The 9,996-nt window shown below is 44.3% G+C and overlaps 1 protein-coding gene across 1 annotated transcript in view; it reads left to right on the forward strand.

Moving 5' to 3' along the window:
* LOC119417984 (collagen alpha-1(XII) chain) overlaps nucleotides 1-9,996 on the forward strand; it is a gene marked incomplete in the record, with an annotated part of 211,081 nt that overhangs the window by 89,097 nt on the left and 111,988 nt on the right. The window contains 8 exon segments of the mRNA XM_037685231.1: nucleotides 2,519-2,648; nucleotides 3,649-3,788; nucleotides 3,935-4,064; nucleotides 4,332-4,471; nucleotides 4,555-4,684; nucleotides 4,765-4,904; nucleotides 5,869-5,998; nucleotides 6,358-6,497. Coding sequence (XP_037541159.1) covers nucleotides 2,519-2,648; nucleotides 3,649-3,788; nucleotides 3,935-4,064; nucleotides 4,332-4,471; nucleotides 4,555-4,684; nucleotides 4,765-4,904; nucleotides 5,869-5,998; nucleotides 6,358-6,497 — 1,080 coding nt within the window.

Raw genomic sequence — 9,996 nt, forward strand, 5'->3', positions numbered from 1 at the left:
TGAGGTCTCAGTCTCTGATAGAGGACATTTGCAAACTGAGGTGTACCGCAAACCCACCCACACAGACCAGTATTTGCAGTTTGACTCCCATCACCCTTTGGAGCACAAGTTAGGAGTCATCAGGACTCTGTATCACAGAGCAGACAGCGTCCCCACTAGCTCAGGAGCCAGGCAGAAGGAGAAATCCCACACAAGACAGGCTCTAGAGCAATGTGGATATCCTAACTGGGCCTTCCTGAAAGCAGAGAAGAAACCCAAACAGGACTCCAGTCAGCCAACAGGTGAAAAGGAGGAACCCAGACCCAGACCAGTGGTCATTCCATATGTTGAGGGAGTATCAGAGAAACTGAGACGTTTATTTTCTAAACATAACGTCCCAGTGGCTTTTAAACCCCAAAATACATTACGGCAAAGACTGGTTCATCCCAAAGATCCAGTCCCCCGGCACAAACAGAGTAATGTTGTGTATGCTGTTCAGTGTCAGGAGGGCTGTGATCAGTCTTACATCGGGGAAACTAAACAGCCACTGGCCAAAAGGATGGCCCAGCACAGAAGATCAACATCATCAGGCCAGGACTCTGAGGTCTACACTCATCTCCAGGCCAGCTGTCACTCTTTCAGGGATGAAGATGTTCACATCCTGGACAGAGAGGAACGATGGTTTGAGAGAGGAGTAAAGGAGGCCATCTTTGTGAAAAGAAACCGTCCATCATTAAACAGGGGCGGAGCCTCCAGGTTCAACTGTCCCCCTCTTACAATGCTGTGATTGCTAGTATCACTCAGCCCTCTGTGAACAGTAAACAGCCATCAGGTGCTAATGATCCATTGTTAGGCTGATGGTCCTTCTTGAGCATGTGATCAGCTGGTTCTGGTTGTCAGCAGCAAACTGGTTGATCCACTCTGAGAAGGTGCTATTTAAGAGACTGAGCTGAATACAGCACCTCAGACTGAGGAAGTCCTCAGGATGAGAGACGAAACCTTTCTATATTTTTTTGCTTGGTTTTGTTTTTTGTTTTTTTGAATGTCCAGAGGACCAGATTGAACTTTTTTGGAAAGGTAAAGGAGTTTAGGAACCACCAACTAGATCGGACCACATCCAGAGAGCTTCCTGAGTTCAGAACCAGGACTTGGGCCGTTGAAGTGCATGAAAGTTTCTGAAGCTGAATTCATGCTAACCTCCCTCCCCTCACTGCTGAGGGTCATTCTAACCAAGGTTCTGCTGCAAACACGGCCTAGCTCCGGGTCAGAACCTCAGAAGTTCTGCCTGGCCTAACGGTGTGTTCAAGGTTTCCCATTTTTGCTTCCCAGACAGGAAGTGGTGAGCACAACGAGAATGTGTAGATATGTGACCTCCGCTCCAAAACCAGATAGATGAAGCTTTTGTCCTTGGGTACCCATGACCCAGGAGAAGTTTGATAGTAGGCCCATTCCGAGGCCAACGCGGAGTCAGATTCAGATAAACTTTGATTGTTGTTTTCCTTCAGCCTTGAGTCCATCTGGACGTTCTGGTTCCAAAATGGCCTAAATGTGGGAATCCATTCCACTGATCCATGCTATGAGTCTCCTTGAAGGTCGAACCCACCACGCTGATGAGTCCCAGAAGCTGCAGGTGGCCTGTGATTCTTATAAATCACCTCCACCTTACGGTTTATCTCGTAAATCTGCTGACTATGAGAACTCACGGCACGGATCAAACCTTCACACTGACTCTGAAGCTTTTCCATGGCCGAAACTGCTGCGATGTCTTCTTCAAAAGTCGATAAAACAGAGCCCCGCCGATGCCAAAAAGCAGAGTCCCTGCTATCATAAATCCAAATATGTAAACATCTTCAACATCCTCCTGAGACAGGACTGAGAGGAACATCATCTGCCACACTCCCCACGGATCCATGATGTGTCCCACAGCGTGCGTCTCAGCTGGACACGCAGGCTCTCCAGGACCTTGTTGCTTTGTTGAAAAAAATCTTGTCGATAGCGTTGAATGTCCAGGATACCAGATCCATAATCTTAATGTATGTTCGGGAGATGTGAACCAGGTGCAGGTTTAAGAGAACAAAGTTTCTGAGGGAATTAAACCTCCAGTATACTCGGGCGGACCTCAGTCTGCAGAGGTCCGCCCGAGTATACTGGAGAAGTCCTCAGGGCGTTTCTACGGAGACGAAGTTTGTAAATAAAGTAACATATTTGGAAACGTTTCAAACATTCCAACAATAAAAGTCACAGCTTCAGCTGAATCAGCCGAACATTTGGGTTTATGAACAGCTAAAATAGAACAAAGTCTGCAGAGTTAGTCCGATTATAAAAATGCTGACTCAGCATTCAGACAGTAAAGGTCAAAGTAAAGCACCAGGTTCTGGTTCCAGATGGGTCTCATTTGTCGGTTCTGGTACCAGACGGGCCTCAGAACCTGTCTGTCAGTTCTGGTTTCAGACGGGACTCAGAACTCGTCTGATGGTTCCGGTTCCGGGCCTCAGAACCCGTCTGTTGGTGTCTGAAGCTGTTCTCTGTTCCTGAGCAGGTCCAGGTTGGAGGCAAGAAGACGAACATCGTCCTGCAGCAGCTGCAGCCCGACACGCCCTACACCATCACCGTGGCCGCCGTCTATCCCTCAGGCGTCAGCAGAAACATCTCCGGAGAAGGAAAAACCAGTAAGAATACCGAAAGGAGCTAAAGCTGCAGCTGAAAAACTCTTCATGAGCCAAAACAGCTGCAGGTCAAAACCTGCTGGACCTTTAGAGAATTCAGCTAACGATCCTCTGTTCCTCAGAGCTCAGGGTCCTGGTCCTGCTCTTCAGATCCTCTTTCTGAAAACTGTCTGAACCTTGTATGCTTTTCTCCTCTCAACACTGACTTAGCTTTTAGCTTCTGTTGTGCTTCTTTTAGCTTTAAGCTTCTGTTGTGCTGCTTTAGCTTTAAGCTTCTGTTGTGCTGCTTTTAGCATGTGTTTTGCGTCTTTTAGCTTTTAGCTTGTGTTTTGCTTCTTTTAGCTTTCAGCTTATGTTGTGCTGATTTTAGTTTTTAGCTAGTGTTTTGCTTGTATTAGCTTGTTGCTAGGGTTTGTTTCTTTTACCTTTTAACATATGTTTTGCCTTTTTTTAGCATTTAACTGGTGTTTTGCTTTTATTGGCTTTTAGCTTGTGTTATGCTTCCTTACGTTTTTAACTTGTGTTTTACTTCTTTTAGCTTTTAGTTAGTGTTTTGCTTCTTTTAGCTTTTAGATAGTAATTAGCTTATTTTAGTTATTCCACTTCAGTTTGAGCATCATTAACAGATTTCAGCTGTTTTTCAGCAGATTTCAGCTGTTTCTCAGCAGACCTCAGCTGTTGTTCAATAGGTTTCAGCTGTCCTTCAGCAGATTGTAGCTGTCGTTCAGTAGATTTCAGCTGTTGTTCAGCAGATTTCAGCTGTTTCCCTCTGTGTTCATATCATCTTTCTTTTTAAAGCCTCTTTTCTGAGACTTTTATTCTTCCGCTAATGAAATTTGTTTTAGCTTTTAGTTAATTATCTATAAAATGTGAAACAGCTTCAGGCTTGAACTGAACAGGAAACGTTTTTTGTTTGTTCTCAGATGTGAAGATGTTCCTCAGTTTTCATGAAACAAAATGTTGGTTTCTGTATGAGAACTGGTGCTTCTTGTGCTTTGATCAGAACCTCTTGGTGGCGTGAGGAACCTGCAGGTCCTGAATCCGACCATGACCACCCTGAACGTCCGCTGGGAGTCGGCTGAAGGCCGGGTCAAGGAGTACAGAGTGGTCTATGCTCCTGCAGCCGGAGGAGCTGAGAGCATGGTAGGACTGGTAGGAGAACCGACAGCAGAACCTCAGAGGAACTCTTCTAGTTTCTAGAGTTAATGATTATGAATAAAACTGGACCCTAACACTGAACCAACCAGAGTTTGTTTCCTTTAATCAGTTTGTTTTGTTATGAAACTCAGGAAACCGTGTCAGCAGGAACCACAGCCACGATCCTGCGGGGCCTGCAGCCCGACACCCTCTACCAGGTCTCACTGGTTCCAGTGTACGCTGACGGAGATGGAAGGACCATGTCTGAAAACGGAAAAACAAGTGAGGCTGAGCTCAGAGACCCATCAACATTCATTCAGACACAACCTCCTTCAGGAGGTCCGAGGAAGTTCTGTTTTATGAAAATGAAGTTTTAGTCTCCAGACGGAGCTCAGCCTGGAGTTCCAATCGTTTTAATGTTCTACAACCTGCAGAACGACATGAGGAGGAAAACCTGTTCTCCAACAGATCCATGTTTAAGCATCAGCTGACTACCTGGGCTTTCTCCTCAGACTGACCTGTTTTGTTCCACATCTCCTCCTGGTTCAGGGCCTCTGGGAGGAGTGAAGAACCTGAGGGTAACAGACCCCACCATGACATCTCTGAATGTAGACTGGGCCCCGGCTGATGGAGCTGTTCGCCTCTACAAGGTCTTCTATGTTCCCTCGGCTGGTGGGCCAGAAGAGATGGTGAGGTTTTTTTTTCCTCGTCAGAATTTCTTACTGATGAGACCAGCTGGTTCATGAATTTGCCTTCTAAATTGGATCCACAGGAACAAGTTCCTGCAGGAACCACCTCCATCGTCCTCAGGAACCTGCAGCCCGACACAAAGTACATGGTGTCGGTGCTGCCCGTGTACCCGACCCGAGACGGAAGACGGCAGTCTGAGGAAGGAAAGACCTGTAAGCTGTTGAGAGACAGAAAGGCTTTCCTCAGATTTATACCGGAGACAATAACAGACTCCATGTTCTTCTGTTCTCAGTGCCTCTGAGTGGCGTCAGCAGCCTGAAGGTGACCAACCCGACCATCACCACCCTCACTGTGAACTGGAACCCAGCTGGAGGCAACGTTCAGGGCTATAAGGTCATCTACGCGCCCTCAGATGGAGGCCTGGAGATCGTGGTAAGACCATGAAATCCGGAGCTCCCTGAAAAACATCTGTTCATTCAAAATCCTCAAAAACCAACATCCATCCATCCATCCATCCATCCATCCATTATCTTTACCCGCTTATTCCATTTTGGGTCACGGGGGTCGCCGGTGTCCATGTCCAGCAATCACTGTGCGAGGGGCGGGGGACACCCTGGACGGGTCACAAGTCCATCACAGGGACACATAGAGACAAACGAGACAAACAACCATTCACTCTCTCACTCACACCTAGGGACAATTTAGAGTTACCAATCAGCCTAACATGCATGTTTTTGGACTGTGGGAGGAAACTGGAGTACCCGGAGAAAACCCACGCATGTACGGAGAGAACATGTAAACTCCACCCAGAAAGGCCCCTGGACCGGGGTTTGAACCAGCAGCCTTCTCACTAACAGGCAGCAGCTCTACCACTTGTGTATATATATATATATATATATATATATATATCTCAGATGAAAGAATTTCTGTCCAAGCAGCTGGAGTCAAATGAAATGGACGAGGAGCTTTGGCTGTTTTTTTTTAAGTTTTTCTTCCAAGCAGCTCGACGTTCCTGTGATCGTCAGATGTTCTTTCAGTGTTTCTTTCTTTTCTTCAGACATTCCTTCATGGAAGAACTTTAAAGAACTTCTTTCTGTTCTGCTGTTTCTTGTTTCTCTCACTGCTCCGTCTGCACTTTGGAAAAGTCCAAACAAAAATCCATCAGAACCACAAACTCCCTGCACAGACATGAAAACCCCAGTCCTGTTTGGATCTCCAGCTCAGACTTCAAAACCTCCATTTGGAGTTTAAACAGAAAGTTGGACTGAGCTGCTGTTTTAAGAACTTTATCAGTTTTTACTCAAAGAGCTGCTCCAGATCAAAAATGGGAAAAGTCAGAGGGAATGTAAAGGTCAGAGGTCAGAGCTTTGATTTCTTCTTGTGTGTTCTTTTACAGGAACCGGTGTCGGAGAGCACCACCTCGATGGTTCTGCAGAAGCTCCGTCCAGACACCAGCTACACCATCACTGTGGTCCCCATGTATGCCGAGGGAGATGGGCCGAGCCTAACCGACAAAGGAAAGACTCGTGAGTTCTTGCATCTTGGTGCTCTGAGGCGCCATCAGAACCTAAAAACAAGATCAAATCTCCCGTTTCAGAAACAGAACATCTCATTTTATCAAATCCGTTAGAACCAAAGAAATGATTTGACTTTTAAACTTCATAAAGAAAACCTGCACCATGAGGACAGATCCAACCTGCCTGTGGTGGATCATGACCTTTAACCTATCACTATTCAACCGATGGGACAAAAAATGTTGGTTCTGCTGGAAGCTTAAAAGATCAGCCCGTGTTTAAAAGCTGACTGAAACAGAGACACGAACAGTGAGACTCCTCATCATAATCTGATGACAGCAGCTCTGACCTCCTGCTTGATGTTCCCTCAGGACCGCTGGGTTTCGTGAGGAACTTGCAGGTCACTGATCCCACCACCAGCACCTTAAACGTCCACTGGGAGCCGCCAGAGGGAAACGTCCGTGAGTACATCGTGATCTGGGTGCCGGCTACTGGAGGAGAGCAGGACGTGGTGAGAATTCATCCATTAATGGAACCAACGGGTTCTTCTCTGTCCCTCTGCTTGTTAGGAAATCATGACTCTTATTCTTAGCCTTTCTGTGTCGTTGCACATTACAAACAAGGTTAACGAGGATTTATGACCAATTTCAAACCAAATTGTTACCACCTGCATGTGATTCCTGAACTTACGGTCAGACCAGATGTTTTTTTTTAATGAAAATAGAAAACAGCAGGGGTCCAAAACATCTGCCCTGCGGGACCACATTCCTGCCAACAAACAATCAAAGCTTACTGCTTCCTGAGGCTATGACAGCAGTTCATCAGGTTCTGGTCTGGGTGGCAGCAGACCTCAGACTCAGTACCGTTGGGTCAGTGGAGTGTGTTTTCTGCAGCTCGGTCCGAGGATCTTGACCCTTTTATGAACCTTCATGCTCTTATTGAACGCCTTACAGTTCTTAACAAGCTATTATCGAGCTCTGACTTGACTTATATTTTCACAGAAAACTAGTCGGTCTTTTAGAGCTCTCTCAGCCTGAAATTAACATTTAAAATGTAAGACTTCTGAATTTTAACTCAAGGGTCTTTTTGGATTAAATAGTAAAAAAAAATCCACATTTCAGGTTTTTATAATGATCTTCAAAATCTAAGAATTCTTTCATTTTTATTATTTTCTTTATATTTTTACTCTGCTCATGACAGAATCTCTCATTTCTAAATCACTAAAACCATGTGGGACTCCGTAGTTTTCTCCGGCCCCCTCCCCAACCTGACCAGCGATGACATGTTTGGCCGTATGTCGTGGTTTAACCGCTGGGTGTCCAGGTGGAGTTCTGACAACGACGTGGGCTACATAGATAACTGGAGTTCTTTCTGGGGAAAACCTGGTCTGATGCGGAGAGATGGCATCCATCCCACTTTGGACGGAGCCGCTCTTCTTTCTAGAAATATGGCTGATTTTGGTTATCCCCCAAATTATTGACAACCCAGGGTCCAGTCCAGTCCAGGGTCCAGTCCAGGGTCCAGTCCAGGAAGCAGAGTTGTATTCCTCCACACCTCTCCTCTGATAAACCAGCGGCTGTGAGTCGCTGCTGCAGCCTGCATGCATGCGGAGCAGGTTTTCAAACCACATCTTTACTTGTGGACATTACAGGAGAGTTTGTCTCATTCCATCTAAACTGAAACAAGAAGATGAGAGGTGGGACTCTGCAGCAACATCTGGCTCCGGCTCCTGAAGGTTCTGCTCCTAGGCTGTCTCTGTAGATCATGACAGACGCTCTCAAATAGAAAAGCAGAACGCCACCTAGTGGGCTAATACAAAGCTCTAAAACAGGGGTCCTCAACCTTTTTTGCGCCACGGACCAGTTTGATTCACCTGTATAAATAAAGGTTGATTAATGTCAGACTATATTTTCATGGACTGGGGGCAGGGGTGGGTCTGGGGGTCCTCCCCCAGAGTATTTTGGATAAAGTAGATGCCATTTCCTGCATTCTGATGTATTTTACAGATTTATTAGATGAACATGAAAGAAAAGATGTAAAGTGTTGATTGAAGTGACTGCACAGCTGCAGCTCTGCAGGTAAGGGCTGTTCACTTCAGGACAAACTGAGGTCAGTGATTGGTCACGTGCTGACGTGCCTATGGGACTGATTGACAGGTGGGTCGAGAATCCAACTACAGTAAAAATAAAAAACAGATTTTACTGGGTCATTTTAAGACTGTCGTCATTTATTCCATATTTTGTTGAATCTAAGATTTGAGAACACAATCCTGTGATGGTTTCTTTATTTTTCAGAGGTGCTGAGTTTAAATTTAGGGGCTTACCACTTGAGCCCCCCCCCCCCCAAAAAAAAGAAGCTAAAACCACCACTGCAGCCAGTTCATATTTATAATTTAAATTTTTTTTTTTTCGCCTTCGATCCAGAAGGCTTCATCAGTCAAGGAAACACACAACAAAACTGGTTCTTCCTCCAACAGCTTACTTCAAAGTGGAACAAACCAGTTCTGCTTGTGATAAGATGGTCTCTTTGGTATGCCCCCTCCTCCATTGCCGGCCCTCTTCCTTGTTGACAGTCTTGTCAAACTGGTTGAAAACAGCAAAGTCCATGATCAAAGTGATCAAAGAGACAATCTTATCACAAGCAAAACTGGTTTGTTCCACTTTGGAGTAAGCTGTTGGGGGAAGAATCAGTTTTGCCGTGTGTTTCCTTGACTGATGAAGCCTTCTGGATCGAAGGCGAAACGTTTCAGCACAAAAAAAGAAACTGTCCAGATGACCGGACTGAAAAATGTTGGGTTGAATGAATCGTTTCAGTTTAACGGACGATGGTTTCCCTCACAGTGTCAAGTTACTGTGAGCTTCTAAATCAACCTTTATTTCTACAGGTAAATCCCATTGAGCCTCCAGGACTCATTTACAAGAGAGACCTGATTTCAACAAAGAAAGATGACAACAATGGACAACAGCAACAACAATAAACAGTTATAAAAAAGCATACTACAGGTTTTTTATTTTAAAATTTTTCTGAATAAAAAAGTAGAAGGATTTTTAAGCTTTGTCATAAAATTATCATGTTCAGTGACTGAACCAAAATGAATGAATGAAACTCGGACCAACCGTCATATATTCATTCATTCAACCTTTATTTATTCAGGTAAATCCCATTGAGCCTCGAGGACTCATTTACAAGAGAGACCTGATTTAACAAAGAAAGATGAATGGTAAATGTCAATGGACAGTATATATATAGCACCTTTCTATCTTATGGAGACACTCAAAGCTCTTTACAATAATCTGTGCCTCAATGACCCATTCATAAAGAACTATACTAGATCTGTACAAAGATACTTGAACAAATCATTCTAAAGAGACTAATCAGAGCTTTATCACTTTCATACACTGATGGACACACATCAGAGGCAACTAGGGGTTCAGTGTCTTGCCCAGAGACACTTCGGCATGTGACTGCTGGTGGATTCGAACCCCCAACTGTTGCATTGGAGGACGACTGCTCTAACCACTCAGACACAGCCGCCACTACATAACAATGGACAACAGCGACAACAATAGACAGCCACAAAAACGCATACAGATTTTTTTTACATCATTTTTTTACATAAATGTAACAAACACAATATGTTTCTTTAAATGAGCTGTATCTTCCAGAACTTGTAACAAGGTGATCAGCTAACCCTGAAGCTTGTGGTGTTTCCTCTGTTCCTGCAGGAATCATTCATGTCTCTGATGCTCTGTCTCTGATCACATGACTCTGATCTTGCTCCATGGACTGTGGAACTGAGAGACAGACCTGCGCGTGTTTGTACCGGCAGTTTATATATATATATATATATATATATATATATATATATATATATGTATATATATATATATATACATATATACATATATAACCATCATATATAATACATATACATATATAACCATCATATAAAATACATATACATATATAACCATCATATAAAATACATATACATATATAACCATCATATA

This window comes from Nematolebias whitei, chromosome 12, assembly GCF_014905685.2.
Source record: "Nematolebias whitei isolate Nwh7 chromosome 12, NemWhi1, whole genome shotgun sequence".
In the NCBI taxonomy this organism is placed as follows: domain Eukaryota; kingdom Metazoa; phylum Chordata; class Actinopteri; order Cyprinodontiformes; family Rivulidae; genus Nematolebias; species Nematolebias whitei.